We start from the raw sequence: 16919 nt of genomic DNA on the forward strand, positions 1-16919 counted from the left end.
AATTTGGCATTTTCTAATAAATAAAATCCGTTAAAAATTCTGTTAAAATCTTAAGAATACCGAATGCTTATACGACGACGTGGGCCAGCATAGGCAACTTTTGTCATAACTTATTACACTATTTAAATGCGAAACTTCAAGAAAAATCTGTTTATAATCTAGCTAATATCATTAAAATACCGAATATGGGGGGTACCGTTATATGGGGGCTATACGAAGACATGGACCTGCACAGACAATTTTCTGGCATGGGCTGAAGTATCCATTCCGAAATTCACATGCGAAATTTGAAACAATCCCGGTAAATAATGTCGCTAAAATCATCAAAATACCGAATATCGGGGGGTACGGTATATGGGGGCTATATGAAGACGTGGACCTATATGGCCCATTTTCTGTTTTATGCTGCAGTATCTATTACGAACTTCAAACTTTGGAACGATTTCGCTGAATAATTTCGCTAAAATCATCAAAATACCGAATATCGGGGGGTACCGTTATATGGGGGCTATATGAAGAAGTGGACCTACATGGCTCATTTTTTGACTTAGGATGTAGTATCCATTACGAAGTTCAAATACCAAATTTGAAACGATTCCGGTAAACAATGTCGCAAAATCATAAAAATACCGAATATCGGGGGGTACCGTTATATGGGGGCTACACGAAGACATGGACCTGCACAGATAATTTTCTGTTTTAGGCTGTAGTATTCATTACGAACTTCAAATGCCAAATTTGAAACAATTCCGGCGAATAATGTCGCTAAAATCATAAAAATACTGAATATCGGGAGGTACAGTTATATGGGGGCTATATGATAACTTGGACCTACATGGCCCATTTACGAACTTAACCTGCCTACTGGCAAAATATACATGTGTGCAAAATTTTAGCCTTCTATCTCAATTTGCTCGAAAGATAGCGTGATTACAACAGACAGACAGACAGACGGACAGACAGACAGACAGACACACAGACACACAGACAGACAGACGGACATGGCTAAATCGTCTTAGAATTTTACGCTGATCAAGAATATATATACTTTGTTGGGTCTGACATGAGTATTTCGAGGAGTTACAAACGGAATGACAAAATTAATATACCCTCCATAGTATGGTGGAGGGTATAAAAAATTGACAAAAGAAGAATAACAAATTGAAAAAATCTTCAACTTGTTTTCTGATTTTTTACAGCAAATATTTAAAGATCCTCCTTAAGTTTGTCAATAGAATGTACTATTATTTTAAAATTCGATTCCACAGAAATTTTTTTTCGATTTGTTCCCGATTTGAGAGTTTTTGCAATAAGATCTCTTTTTCTTGATTTTTTAGCGATTTTGAAAAATAATTTATCTTTTAACTTTGGCGTGACCGCGTTAAATTATTTCGATATTGTCTATTCCGTTACGCCACCACATAATTCGGTACTACACTTCCATGTAACCCGCCATCAATTTCAGTTCTCAAGAAATCAAGTCAATTAAATAAATTGGTATTAATATTCGAATTCAAAAATAAAATACAAAAAACACTACAAATGTACATTAGAAAAAAGTAAGTCAAAATGGAAAAAATCATGCAAAATAAAACATTACTATTGTACATTTCAAAAGTCAAAATGAAAATGTTAATATATCACATTTTTACGCGATTTTTTTGTATATTATCCTTTTCGGACAGGAGACAATTCCGAATTTGTATGAATCGTTAGAATCAGTCCAGCGGTTCTTAAGTTATAAGCGTAGTAACTAATACAACTTTCTTTTATATATATAGATTTTGTTGTAGTTCCAAGAGAGTTCTGTTCAGCTGTTCTCGAGCTAATAGCCGTCTTACTAACATCCCCTTCTGTGATATATGAGATTGTATATATATTTTGCTATAAATCAATATTATGGCCAGAATGACCTTTTTGTTAATTTGTGATTTTGCCGGGATTAAAAATATTCGCGGTTAAATGAAAATGTTAGTATTTTCGTTAAATTAAAAGTTATGGTCTATTCCAGCCACTAAATATTATTCGATGACCAGTCAAATTGTTAGACTTCTGCCCTATCCTACTCTCTTGCTCTATGGATTGGTCTATAATTCTTACCTGTATATCAAATGCAAAATCTGGAAATTTTTCTGTTTTTGGTCCATTTGAACTCTTAAATATTTTGCATAAACTGCTCCAACAAAAGGGTTATATTCTGACCTTGTTTCATACAAAATTTCGAGCGAATCGGGCCGTAAGTGATTGCCAATTAAGATGTACAGATGGGTGGACGGATACATCGACTAGATCGACTAAGCTCGGCTAGATAGGAAGATCCATATATAACACCCTATGTTGAGGATCAATATTTCGAGGTGTCGCATAATTTTTGTGTTAATCAAAGATATAATAACACCAACACACACATAACCCCTACAACACGTAAGGGAAAAATATTAAAGACACCAATGCTTTTGAATATATGTCTATTAAAAGAATTGACATAGTCACTTTACCTTGCTTCCACAGAATTGCACTACGAATAGGCATTCTCTTAAACTGCATACCTATAAACTACGAATATATTTAATTAGAATTTATTCAAATAATTGAATTTTTTAAAATATTTAAGGTAATTATAGAAATTAAAAATTAGTGTCTGCTTCTACATTCCCAGCTCATATGTGGCCGCTGTATGGTGTCGACTTGTTCGCCGAATCATTATTGCTGGGACCTCGATGTTCCTGTAACTCTGGCTCGGGTTCAGTTATCTTCTTATACAGCATGTAGACCGGTGAGAAGATTATCACTTCAAATGCTAAAGGGAAAAAGAGAGAGTCTATTACAAAAGCTGATACATAAGCTGATAAATTAAACTCTATCACTCACCAATATAAACTAAATTTCTCAAGAAATTCAGAAAGGCATCTCCTGCCGGATCTTTGTAGATTAAACGAACAATAAATGTTATAACAGCTGCAATAACGCCGAGACCAATAGACACATACATGGCGTATATATAAATGGCTAGTAATTTAATTCGGGCCTGTTCGGAAAAAAGATGCATCCAAATTAAGTATATGAAAATAATATTTAAAATGTAGAACAATTACCTGATAAATACCGACAATCAGCATAACATTAAGAATAAAGGAGATGACGCATAGGACACATCCCAAAATTGTTGCCGCAAAGTAGGCATTTTTTTGATCCTCTGTTGAAGCGAGAGTGTGTGAGAGAGAGAGAGGGGGGGGGGAGAACAATATAAATTAGTTTATATGAAATTGTATAATTGTACTTATAAGTAGGAAATCGATAAAGTCCACCTAGAGAAATGTGAAACCATATATAAGGTATTTTTATACCTTCAGTAATACGACTTAAGAGGGTAAATGTATATATTATTGATAAGGGAAAAATGCCGGTCTGTCAGACTGATACATATGATAAGTTCGGAATGTAGTATCCAAATATGTCCAATTTGGGCAAATCCCTATATTTTTGTCAAACTTATATCGATTTCTCCATGGTACAATAAAAAGGTAAGGTAGAGCTACCAGCTGATTACAATTTTTTTTTCTAAGTGTGCCCGACTTCTGCCAATTTTTTGCTTGTATTTATTGTTTTGAAAAGTGAAACCAAAATATTTTCAAAACCAACGATTTGAAGACACGTAGTTTGCGGCTCGCGCTTTAAAGCTATTAACCAGTTTAGCCATGAAATTGAAAGACTAAACGGTTTGGATAATTTTTTGAGCGAAAATCCAGGCATTTCATTCTATTTTCGCGCTTTTTAACTCATTTAAAACATGAGGAAAAATATGGAAAAAATGAAAACAACTTGCTGCATGTAATTTTGAATTAGTTTGACAGGAAGCGGGAATAGCCTCAGGCTGTATTTCTGTAATTTTACGAAGCTTTTCTACCTCCTTATTGTACCATAGGTTTCTCTTTCAGACACTCCTAAAATGGTAAAAATGATAAAAACTAAAACAATTCAATGTCTCGTAGAAAGCGGGAGGGGTATTGGATTGCGTTCAAATTTGGCATATTTTATCAAGCCTTAGTTAGGTGGGAAAATGGTAAATATCGACTTACTCCTACTTCCACATGAATCATTCAAATTTCGAATAAACACAACTCTTATATATTGCGAAATGAATAACCGATTTTCTTTAAACTTTGCACATGTAAATATCTAGCAACACAAAATCTAAAGGGAGGATGGTTCATATCTATCCGCTCCTCCTGGTGAATTCCCCAAAGAAGTATTCAAAAAAAAAAAAAATAAATAAATAAATAAATAAATAAATATTAAGCCTATGAAAATGATAGGAAGTATCCGATATGGTTGAGATTTTGTATATGATAACATTTTTATCAGACTATAGTCTGGCTCCAACAATAGCTAAAAGCGAAAAGTCAATATTTAAGAAGTTATGGCCATTTTAAAGTATTGAATAATTCATGCCTAAAAAAGTGACAACAAATAATAGCTAAAAACGGCGAAAAGTCAATATTTAAGGAGTTATGGTCATTTTGAAATATATAATAATTCATGCCTAAATTATGATCAGATCTCTTGAAGAGGAGAAGAGAATGTGATTCCCGCCTTCAAATGCTTCGAACAAATCCCCTTAAGAAATAGCGCATCTGAAAAGTTTATTAGAGATTAATTGTAGTAAACATGAAGTGAACTTAAAAGAAGGCTAGGAAGCATTTTTTTTTGACGAAATAGACGGCGAGGATTCTTTATAAGCGTTGCGAATGTAAGCATTAAATACGATCAAGGGGATTTTTACACGACTTGGGGGTATTCATTGATAAACAGTAGGGTATTTGAAGTTAAATTACAAATGTCAAGCAAAAATTCTTTGTACATCACCAGAAAGATTTCTATACACCACTGGTAGGACACCTGAATTAAGACTCGGAGGGAGTCTTTATAGATGACCACGAGGCCGACTTCAAAGAAGAACAAATTAAAAAGAAGTAAGTTCGGCCGGGCCGAACTTTGAATACCCTCCACCATTTGGAACGAATTTGGAAATTTAAAAAAAATAAAATTTAAAAAATACCGAATATTGCCGTTATATTGGGGTCTATACGACATGGACCTACATAGGCATTGTTTGCCATTAGCCATAACCATATTCAAATTCGAAACTTGAAATAAACGGTGAATAATGTAGCTAAAATCATCAAATTATCGTATATAGGGAGGTACCATTATATCGGAGCTGTGCGAAGACCTGTACCAGCATAGACAATTTTCTGTCACAGGCTATAGCATCCATTACCAACATCAAATACGATATCTCAAACAATTTCGGTGGATATTGTAGCTAAACTCGTCAAAATATCGTGTATAGGGAGGTACTGATATATGGGGCCCATACGAAGACCTGGACCTACATAGACATTTTTCTGTCACAGACTGTAGTTCCCATTACGAACTCTAAATACGTCATTTGAAACAATTCCGGTTAATAATGGAGTTAAAACAATTTTCTGTAATAGGCTGTAGTATCCATCACGAATCTCAAATACCAAGTTTAAAACAATTCCGGTGAATAATGCCGCAAAAATCATCAAAATACTGAATATAGGGAGGTACCGTTATATGAGGGCTATACGAAGACGTGGACCTGCCCAGATAATTTTCTGTCATAGGCTGTAGTATCCATTTCAAACTTAAAATACCAAAGTCGAAACAATTCCGGTTAATAATGTCGCTAAAATCATCAAAATACCGAATATCGGAAGGTACCGTTATATGGGGGCTATATGAAAACGTGGACCTACATGGCCCATTTACGAACTTAACCTACTGGAAAAATAAACAGGTGTGCAAAATTTTAGCCTTCTATCCCAATTCGTTCGAAAGATAGCGTGATTACAACAGACAGACGGACAGACAGACGGACAGACAGACGGACAGACAGACGGACAGACAGACGGACAGACAGACAAACAGACGTATATAGCTAAATCGACTTAGAATTTTACGCTGATCAAGAATATATATACTTTGTTGGGTCTGATATGAGTATTTCGAGGAGTTACAAACGGAATGACAAAGTTAGTATACCCTCCATAGTATGGTGGAGGGTATAAAAGGGGATAGCCTTTGTAGGCCAAAGGGAAAAATTGTGAATATTCATGAAGCTGGTACATCCTTCTGGAACCTCATAAAACGAGAAATTAACATCCGATTCCATTCAGACTTGGTACATCTTAATATTTCCATCAACATAAGATATTTTATAAAAATGGGAGGGAAGCTGATAAAACGCGAAATTAACACCCGATTACATTTAGACTTGGTACATCTCAATATTTCCAATAACATAAGATATTTTATAAAAATGGGACGAATCGGACCATTTTTTAAAAACAAAATGCTCAAAGAAAGCGAAATAAGCAACCAAATCTCTTCAAATTTCGCCAACACAAACATTTTATTAACAAAAGATATGTTGTGAATATGATATGTATCAGCCGACCCCTTCTGGTACCTCACCCACAAAGAGTCACAATTTTCAATACTTATATCTTTCATAACTTGCAAACCACTTCAGCGATTCTTTACAAATTGCTATATTTAAATATTTATCTTAACCAGAAATCTGATATGAATATGGAATTTACCGAGATTTATCATGTCACATAAAATTTGATATAAGTGTTCGATTTCCTTCCAATTTTGCACATACCAATATTTTTATCTGTATTAGATGAAGTGTGGAAATGAAATACTTCTGTCCTCATGTAACCTCACGCATATTTCCACATTTTGCAAAAATTTGCACGTATAACATAGTCTATATAATGTTTTGAAATTCCACTTGGAACTGGAGATATAGCATATGCTGAAATGGTTCGAAAAGTAAAGAAGCGACTTGATAGAAACCCGCTCTGCCGTGGCCGAATATATCACAATATTCCATTCGTCAAATATTGAAAAATGAGCTCGGGGTAAAGCCATTGAAAATCCAAAAAGTGCAAGAACTTACACCGCAACAGAAAGAAAATAGACTCAAAAGAGCTAAAGAGTTGCTTCGCTTGGCTGAAAGTGGTGAACTGCCGAATTTGGTTTTCTCCGGTGAGAAAACATTCCTTGTCCAGCAGTTTGAAAACAAACAAAATGATCGTGTTTACATGCCAAGAGGTCAGCTGAAAATGTACACCTTCTGTTGGCCAGCAGAACTCAAGCGCCGGCCATGGTGATGGTGTGGGCCGCCATAACATCCGATGGTCGTTCTGGAGGAAGTGTTAAAGCCTTGGGCACGCAAACATTTTGATTGCAGACCTTGGACATTCCACCCAGCACGCGTCACCCAAGAATGGTTACAAAATGAGGTTCCTCGCTCCATTTCCAGCGCATAATGGCCACCAAAATCTCCATTCGAGCAACATTCGGGCAGCGTGTGACGGTTTCATTGGCTGATTGAAGGTTATAATTCGTGCCAAAGGTGACCAATTCGAACAAATCTAAACTTATTCTAAAACTTCATGCTATTTCCGGCATTTTTAAACCCTCCACCATAGTATGGAGGGTATATAAAGTTTGTCATTCCGTTTGTAACACCTCGAAAAATACATTTTAGAACCCACAAAGTATATATATTCTTGATCAGCATAAAATTCTATGTTGATTAGTGAATAAGATTTAATAATAAAATTCTATATAGATTTGTCCGCCCGTTTATCCGTCTGTCCGTCTGTGGAAATCACTTTAGCTTCCGAACAAATTGAAGTAGATTGATCAAATTTTACTCAAATGTATACTATGTCTGCAGGATTTTTGGTATTGAAAATGGGGCGTGTAGGTCTACGTTTTGGTATAGCCCCCTTATAACGATACCTCCGGATATTCGGTACCTCCAGGTATTCGGTATTTTGATGATTTTAGGGACACTATTCTCCGGAATTTGGTATTTGATGTTCGTAATGTATGCTACAGCCTATGACAGAAGATTGTTTGTGCAGGTTCACGTCTTCGTATAGCCCCATATAACGGTACCTCACGATATTCGGTATTTTGATGATTTTAGCGACATTATTCATCGGAATTGTTTCAAACTTTGTATTTGAAGTTCGTAATGGATACTACATCCTAAGACATAAAATTTTCTGTGCAGGTCCACGTCTTCGTATCGCCCCCATATAACGCATCTATAATGTAATGGCTTATGACAAAAGTTACCTATGCAGGTCCATGTCGTCGTATAGACCCTAATATAACAGCAACATTCGGGATTTTTAAGAATTTAACAGATTTTTAACGGTTTTTTTTTTGAGAATTGCCAAATTCGTTTCGAATGGTGGAGGATATTAAAAGAGCGGCCCGACCGAACAGCTTTTTCACTTGTTTTGCTTTTATTCAATAAAATTTAAAAAATAAATGTAATAATTTCAAATTTAAAACAAATTTGTAAAATAAAATTGAAAAATGTCAAGGAAACATTTAAAGGATTTGGTCCTGCAAGATCAGGAAATAAAAAGTTGATGTGTAAAAATAGTTTATATATGAATACCCCGCCGTTTGTCACTCACAGAAAATAAATTGCACTACCTAAAAAAACTCAAAATATATTTTCTTTTGCCAAAATTCCAAGTGAATGAAAAAATACTGTTACAAAAATTTAGAACTCAAAGTAACATAACATGACTATATTAAAATATAACACCTTTATATGTGTTCCACGCTATGAAAATTTAACTGACATGACCTCTTTTTTGAACCACCTCTATCTTAAATAGGTTTCTGTTTATTGTTAAAACTATACACAATTTATACAAAATGGGTTTGGCTTGAGCCTTCTAAGCCCTTTTAAAATTTTTTTTTCTTGCGAAACGGGCTTTCCTTTAAACGATGCAATTATTTGCTATAAACAAGAGTTTATTTGATTTGTGATACAGAAAACGTTTACTTCATTTGTTTTCGGTGTTGACTCTGAATTTGTAAAAATATTGGGCTGAAGTTGGAGTCTTGCTTCATACATACAACGCCTTTTCATGTTTTGTAACACTTCATATCTTATTATAGTTTCCGATTTAAAGTTTGGTATATCTTTACACGCCTCAAATCCTGGACTAATACCATTTGAAACGATGTTGTTTTTACGAAGTTTAAAAAAACTCCAATATAACAATTTTATATTGGGGCGTATACCTGTTGACGTAACGTATACGCACTAAAATACCCCACACATTCATTACATTGATATGGAATTTAATATTCCTCCCGTATAGCATTATATATTTTGCACATTTCTAAGATGAATGTCAGCATTTAATTTTTTTTTTCACCAAAATAATTACCATTCCAATTATTCTCTTTGGCATAGTTATCATCAATGACACAGGCGAATGCGACCAATGCTATAAAGACCAAAAGCGCCACCACCGCATTGACCCAGCCAATAATTAAACTCCAGCTACGAATGTTACAACAACTCATTTTTATTTTGGCGGTGTTGAAAGAATTTTAATTATGTCTCTTTTTAATTTATTTTTCGTAATCCGAAGTTTCTCTACTTCGATTGTCGACCGATGGCTAACAGACTGACTGACGAGTTAGATCTTCTTTGACCAACTGAAACGGATGTCTAGGAATTCTAAGCACTTTACAGCAAAAAAATAAAAAACAAAAAAAAAAAAAAAAAACAACAACAATGTCGTGCTACTTATGGTTAATTCGTCATCCCCGCCGTTTTGCAGGCGAAAACTAAAGAACTTACAGAGCTCAGTGGAGGTAAGTAAACGAACACAGACACACAGGAAGATAGCCGAGTGGCTAATTAAAAGAAACGCCCAAACTTAGCGAAGGGGACAATTAAGTTGCTAATTCTTTTGGGGGAGAAAGTCATGTTTAAGTGAAATAAGAGTTAATATTGCTTGAAATTATGTGGAACGTTAAAATTTTTAGGTCTTTTCTTAAAGGGCGCTATAATTATTTTAAATTCAGTTATCATTTATTAAAGGAGAAGCAAATGTTCCATAATGAGTTTGAAAAGAGCATGGAGATCGTAGTACACATTAAGTATTGGTTCTGCCGCAGGAGAGAGGAGGTGAACTATCCATTGCCACATATTAAGCGAAGTCTAATAATTAGGACCATTAGGATTGTAGTGCTGGGTTCTTGTCTTATGAAAATAAAAATTAAACAAGTATGCAAAGGTTATATTTATGTGATAGCCTAGAACACTATAATATATTGGAAAGCACACTCTGTTCCACAACCAATTTGGTCGATTTAGTTTTTCAAATAATACCATACAGTCCTGCAAATATGTTACCCTCTGTATAGTTTTGGTCTATTTTACCCGTTAAATGTTATTCGAAAGCCATCCAAAATACTAGACTTCTGCCCTATCCTAAACTCTTAATTCATTCAAAATCAGTGTCGATTTTTAACGGATTTGTAAGAAATTTGGTATTTGTATTTCGTAATGGGTTCTAGCTCCGGAGGCAAAACATTGAATATTTAGGTCCACGTTTTCCTATAGCGCACATATAACGTACCCACCAATATTTGGTATTTTGACAATCCTAGTCACGAAATTGTTCCAAATTTGGTATTTAAGAAGATTTAGTAGATAACAATCCTTGAAGTATAAAATTGTCTATAGAGGATTCCGTTTTGATATGGACCGTTATTATAAGCGTAGTAACTAACATCCGTTTCTTGTATATAAAAATTGTACCAAATTTGCCATATATCCGATATCTTGGCTATCAGCTTTAATGTAGCGGCCAGAAATGACCTTAGCTTTCACTGAGATTAAAATATTTGAGTTAAATGGAAATAATAGTATTTTTTCACACAAAAGTTTTGGTCAGTTTCACTATCTAAACATTAATCGATGACCTTCCAAATTGGTAGGCTTCTGCTTTCTTTTAAATTATTTCTTCCGCGTTGATTGATCTACAATTATGACCTGTAGAGGAAATTTATCAAAATATATATTTTGCGATCATCTCGAACAACAATAGGCTTCTATTTGGACTCTAACCCTGCCTTCATACAAAACTTCGTGAGGATTGGAGCATAATTGTGACCTGTGATTAAAAATTAATATGGACAGGCGGACGGACGTATTTATCTAGATTGACTCGGATCGGCGAGATGGGAAGATCTATATATAATATTGTGGATCTTTGACCAATACTTCAAGGCGCTACAAATATTTGGCCCAATGTAACTTAAAAGACATCCAACGCATAGTGTCGTTATAAAAATATTTTCTTTGTAATTTTTATACCCTCCACTATAAATAGAATGGAGGGTATACTAAATTCGTCATTCCGTTAATAACTTATCGAAATAAATATTTTAGACCTAAAAAAGTATATATATTCTTGATCAGCGTAAGATTCTTAGACGATTTAGCCCCTGTCCCTCTGTTGTAAACACGCCAGAGTCAAAACGAGTTAAGAGAGGAAGCAAAATTTTTGCACAGAACAGTCTTTTGTCTGCAGGAATATGAAGTTCGAAGATGGAATATAGCGGTCCACGATATAATGTAGTCCCCATATAACGGTACCATCGATATTCGGTTTTTTATGATTTTAGCCAAATGGAATTGTCTTAAAATCCACACAATGAGTTGGATTTAGATTTCTCTATAAAGGACCACGATATGGTATATCCCCCATATAACGGTAACACCTTTTATTCGGTTTGTTATGATTTCAGCTTATTTTTTAATGGAATTGTCTGAAAATCCACATCTGAAGTCTTATCTATCTGCTTTATACCCTATAAGAGAATTGTCTATATAGGTCCACGGTATCATAAAGCCCGAATATAACAGTAGCCCTCCCATTTTTCTGTATTTTGATGAGTATAGGTAAGTACATTATTCACCGGAATTGTTTCAAATTTCGTATTTGGAGGTCCTAATAGGTACTACTGGGACAGAAAATTAAATTGTCTATGCAGGTACAATGCTTCGTACAGCCCCAAAATACCTCCCTATATTCGGAATTTTGATGATTTTAGCTACATTATTCACCGGATTTTTTTCATGTTTCGTATTTGAATATTGCAATGTCCTGTGACAAAAGTTGCCTATGTAATTCCACGTCTTCGTATATACCCCAATATAACGGCCACTTCCTACATCCGGTATTTTTAAGAACATAACAGAATTTTATATGGATTTTATTTTTTTTGAAAATTTTGAAATTAGTTCCAAATAGTGGAGGGTATTTAAAGGTCGACCCGGCCGGATTTACTACTTATTATCTGGCAACGAGGAGTTCTTATACCTTCAATATATTTCAAAATTTGTTGTTTTTCAAGGTTTAAGTTTGTCATTACGTTTGTAACACCTCGAAATATACATTTTAGACCCCATTCAGTGTATATATTCTTGATCAGCATAAAAAATTCTATGTCGACTTAGCGATGTCCGTCCGTCTATCCGTCTGTGGAAATCACTCTAGCTTCCGAACGAAATGACGTAGATTGATAATATTTTACTCAAATGTATATTATGTCGGCAGAACTTTTGGTGTTGAAAATGGGCCATGTACAGGCAATTTTCTGTCTTAGGCTGCAGTATCCATTTCGAACTTCAAATACCAAATTTGAAACAATTCCGGTAAATAATTTCGCTAAAATCATCCAAATACCAAATATCAGGGGTAGTTATATGGGTGCTTTACGAAGACGTAGACCTACAGGAATATAAAGTATTTAAGAACAAAACGGAAGGATCCTAAGCCTAAGGATCGGAAGGATCCTTTAAGCCTAATAAAGGAACAATCAAAGTAAAATGAATTATATGGACCACCTAGTTCCTCTTGAACTTTATAGATCGATACGCTCAGTGAACTATATTGTCCAACTACAAATATAATGCTTGTTATTGTTGTATAAGATGGTGATTGGACTTCCTTATCATTTCACTTGACTTCCACTTCAAATCCATTGGATTACTTAGGAAGCATTTTATGTAGGGAAGACTCTACAAAAGATTACATTACAGCTTGAATCTACCTCAAAACAATACATACGTTCTTTTTTTTTGTAAATGACTACCGCTTAGTATGTATATGTAAATAAATATCCAAATGAAATAATGTAATTTAGTTCTTATTTAATTTGAAATTTAAGACTCTATTCTCCAGGTCTTATACATATATTTCTGTTGTGTATGTGTGCTCGCAAAACTTTAAATGTTAATTGCGATTTGTTAATGTGACCTGACCTACACCCAGTTACATCTACATATATGTACGTATGAACAGTTTGAAAAACATTCTTGGCTATTCCAGTCAAGGTTAAGGTGTGACAAGTGGAACCAAATGACATCATTAACAACAGCAACAACACTAACAATAGGAAGTTTTAGCCGAAATTCAACAGTATCCTATTTCAAAACATTCGAAAGTTTAAATGATTTATATTAGATTCTCATCGTATCCTTAGTTATTTTTGATGATGGGTGTTGAAAATCCATGACGTCAGTTTGTGCGAGAGAGAGAGAATGACAATTTCTCTGCTCTTCTTTAAGTATGGGCCTAACTTAATTATCTTAGACCTTTTAGTTATTGGCATTGGACACGCGAAATATTCCGAATGGCTGAAGAAGAAAAAGACAACATTGAACAAAACATCGCAGAGCGAGCTTACCTACCATAACGACCCACAAAATTTTAATTATAATCCTCTGTACATGAGTTAAAGTTCTTAGATGACCATTCGTGACACTCATTGAATGGTGACAGTAGGTGGACTAATTTTTGTAGAGTTACATTGGTCGAATTGATGTAGTTCCAACTGATGTAGTCTACTCCAAAATGGCTTCGCTTGATTTACTCGAATTGACTCGATTGTGTTTGGGTCGGCTCGATGGTTTTCTGATTATGACGGCGGTTTGATGATTGTAGAAGTCCGTTTAATGATACTCGAATTATTTAATCAGCTTATATCTATTTCCAGAAATTAACGAGCTAATGTAAGCGTTTATTCCCCAAAAAATCCTGGTTACCAAGTAGTAAGTAACGTCGGCACTGAGTGTGTGTGTCCGACTACAAAATCGAAATGTTTGAGTTCGAGACTGGGCAACGACATAGCAAAAATCGGACTCGAATCGCTCGAACTTGTTCTCCGAAAAACTCGCTCGAATTTGTTCGTAGAGCGGAAACACTTCATTTCGAGCGAGAGCACTCCTGGAGAGGAAAAAACCGAACAAACCTAAGATTTTGATGTTGCTCGAATATAAATTACCCTATTTTCCTCGCTTTTGAGTGAAAGAACCATTCTTTCAAAATCGAGCAGATTCTACTCTTGCCGAGCACTCTTTTAGTTTTTATACCCTACACCACATAGTGGTAAGGGTGTTATGTCATTGTGCATTTGTTTGTAACATGGAGAAGGAAGCGAGATAGACCCATAGTTACTTTTGAGGATCTTCATAGAATCATTTTCTGAATTGATTTATGCATGTCAGTCCGTCCGTCCGTCCGTCTGTCCATGTATTCTTGTGAACAAAATGCAGGTCGCATTTATTATCCGATTGAGATGAAATTTTCCAAACAACATTTGTTTGGCCCAAGTATGAACCTTATTGAAATTGGAGATAATCGGTAAAAATTTAGATATAGCTCCCATATATATCTTCGTCCGATTTGCATTTTATTGTGCACCAAACGTGTAATATCAGCCCGAATAGTATGGAATTTTGGCACATACGACCAATTTAGGCCTGAAAATATGTATGCTAAATTTGATCGAAATCGGTTAAGATATAGCTATAGCTCCCATATATATTGTTCATCCGATTTGTTATTTTTGTCCTTCGCAGCCGTAATATGTACTCTGTAACAACACTATTTGAGGACATGTATCAAATGCAGCTTAGAAATATCTTTGCTAAATTTTATCGAGATCGGTTCAGATTTGGATATAGCTCCCATATATAACTTCGTCCGATTTACATTTTATTGTGCACCAAGCGTCTAATATTTGGCCAAATGGGATGGAATTTGGCACATACGACCGAATTGAGTCTAGAAGCTATCATGCCAAATTCGGTCCAGATATAGCTATAGCTCCCATATATATTGTTCATCCGATTTGTTGTATTTGTTACCCACTGCCGTAATACGCACTCCGTAACAACAATATTCAGGGAAATATATTAAATACAGCTCAGAAATATCTTTGCCAAATTTTATCGAGATCGGTTCAGATTGGGATATAGCTCCTATATATATCTTTATCCGATTTCAAATTATTTTTGCACCAAATGGGCAATACAAGTCCGAATTTAAAAGATACAAATGCTTCGGCATATTAGTCGTTTGAACTTTAAATAATAATTATAATCATAGCGTGTATGATTGAATTCTCCTCTTTGCTCTACTGAATTGGCAAAGTGGTGTAGGGTATCATAAAGTCGGCCCCGCCCGACTTTAGGACTTTCTTTACTGCTTTTTATTATACCGTTGTATGTGTATTTTTCTGTAACAGATAAAATCTCCTCTAACAGATCAAATTGTCTTCTACGGTACTCAGTAACACCAAAACCCATTTGATGTTACACTCACGCACACCTTCTTCCCTCCACATACATATTATGGAGGTTTATTACTTACAAAAATATAATTACAAAATAATAATTTTAGACAAACAAAATATATCCTATAGCCTCCATATAATTGTATTTTGAAGATTTTATTATTAGACTCCAAACTACATTTTGGCACCAGTAACTACTTACAAACCAGACACATGTTCCGACAGATGTATACCCTCAGCCAATGTACAACAATCTATACAGGGTAAGATAAAAAACTGCAACAAATTCAAATGTCATAATTTTTAAACTTTATTGAATGAAAGCAAAAAATGTCGGAAATAGCATCAAATTTTAGAATACGTTTAGATTTGTTCGAGTTGGTCACCTTTGGCACGAATTATGGCCTTCAAAGGACCAATGAAACCGTCGCACGCTGCCCGAATGTTGCTCTGCGATATTTTGGCCCGTTCCCGGCGAAGCGCTTGCTTGAGGTGATCGACACTTTGGTGTTTTTTAATGTCATCCTTGCTTTCTAAAATACTCCAGACACAACAGTCCAACGGATTGCTATCCGCAGATTTTGGAGGCCATTGTGCGCTGGAAATGAAGCGAGGAACCTCATTTTGTAACCATTCTTGTGTGGTGCGTGCTGGAATATCCAAAGTTTCGCGATAATGAATGTCGGTTTGTGATAAAGAGGTGGTTTTGGAAATGTGTACTACACGTGCACGAAAAGTACTAAATGACATTGGGCGAAGCGATAGATATAAACAATGTAGGGGGAGGTTCCGAAAGAGTGCGTCAATATTGCTTACTTCGTATCTGACATAAGCCTGATATAAATATTACAACGTGTCTAATTGGCACAATATCGACTACTTCCTTCACTTTGTATGAGATATGTGATAGTTTTTAGAAAATACAAATATGTACCAATTTCATCCGATACTGATAGTCCAAAATTTAAAGAAAATCGAACACTTATTTCCAAAATTATATGAATAACTTTTAACAAAAGTTTTAAATTTTTGTAGAGGATATATCAGAAGGATTTTGCTGATAAGTTCCACAACTAGATGTACAAACTAATTGCTATTTTGTATTCAAAATGTTGACCCGTTGTGTAAGAGGTACCATAAGGAATGTCTTGTCCTACCACTTCTTCATACCATGCCACACCGTGTTAGTAGAAATATTGAGATGTACGAAATTTGAAAAAAAATTGGAGCCTTATTTAGGCTAATGAAAGAGTTATAATTTTTCCAAATTTTGTTTGCCGATATTTTCAGTTTTTGCACCAGATGTAGTACTGATAAAAACATCCGGATTTGCAAATTTTACACAAAATTGGATGTTCCTCTCTTGTTCTATAAGCTAAAATATTTTCTCTGAAGATTTT

General features: G+C 34.9%; 1 protein-coding gene across 1 annotated transcript; it reads right to left on the reverse strand.

Annotated features, from left to right (window-relative positions):
- Positions 1–2563: 2563 nt before the first annotated feature.
- Positions 2564–9571, reverse strand: LOC101897640 (uncharacterized). The gene is made up of 4 exons (XM_011295180.3): positions 9309–9571; positions 3096–3196; positions 2872–3028; positions 2564–2800 (listed from the first exon to the last, which is right to left on the reverse strand). Exons 1-4 carry the CDS (start codon positions 9445–9447, stop codon positions 2661–2663), a joined length of 537 nt encoding a protein of 178 aa, XP_011293482.1. The 5' UTR covers positions 9448–9571; the 3' UTR covers positions 2564–2660.
- Between the last annotated feature and the right edge of the window lie 7348 nt (positions 9572–16919).

This window comes from Musca domestica, unplaced genomic scaffold, assembly GCF_030504385.1.
Source record: "Musca domestica strain aabys unplaced genomic scaffold, Musca_domestica.polishedcontigs.V.1.1 10, whole genome shotgun sequence".
In the NCBI taxonomy this organism is placed as follows: domain Eukaryota; kingdom Metazoa; phylum Arthropoda; class Insecta; order Diptera; family Muscidae; genus Musca; species Musca domestica.

Coding starts and splice junctions, on each gene's coding strand:
- LOC101897640 (XM_011295180.3), bottom strand. CDS start 9,447: ATGAGTTGTTGTAACATTCGTAGCTGGAGTTTAATTATTGGCTGGGTC. Junction 3,029..3,095: donor TGATTGTCGGTATTTATCAG/GTAATTGTTCTA, acceptor TTTTCCGAACAG/GCCCGAATTAAATTACTAGC. Junction 2,801..2,871: donor GAGAAATTTAGTTTATATTG/GTGAGTGATAGA, acceptor TTTTCCCTTTAG/CATTTGAAGTGATAATCTTC.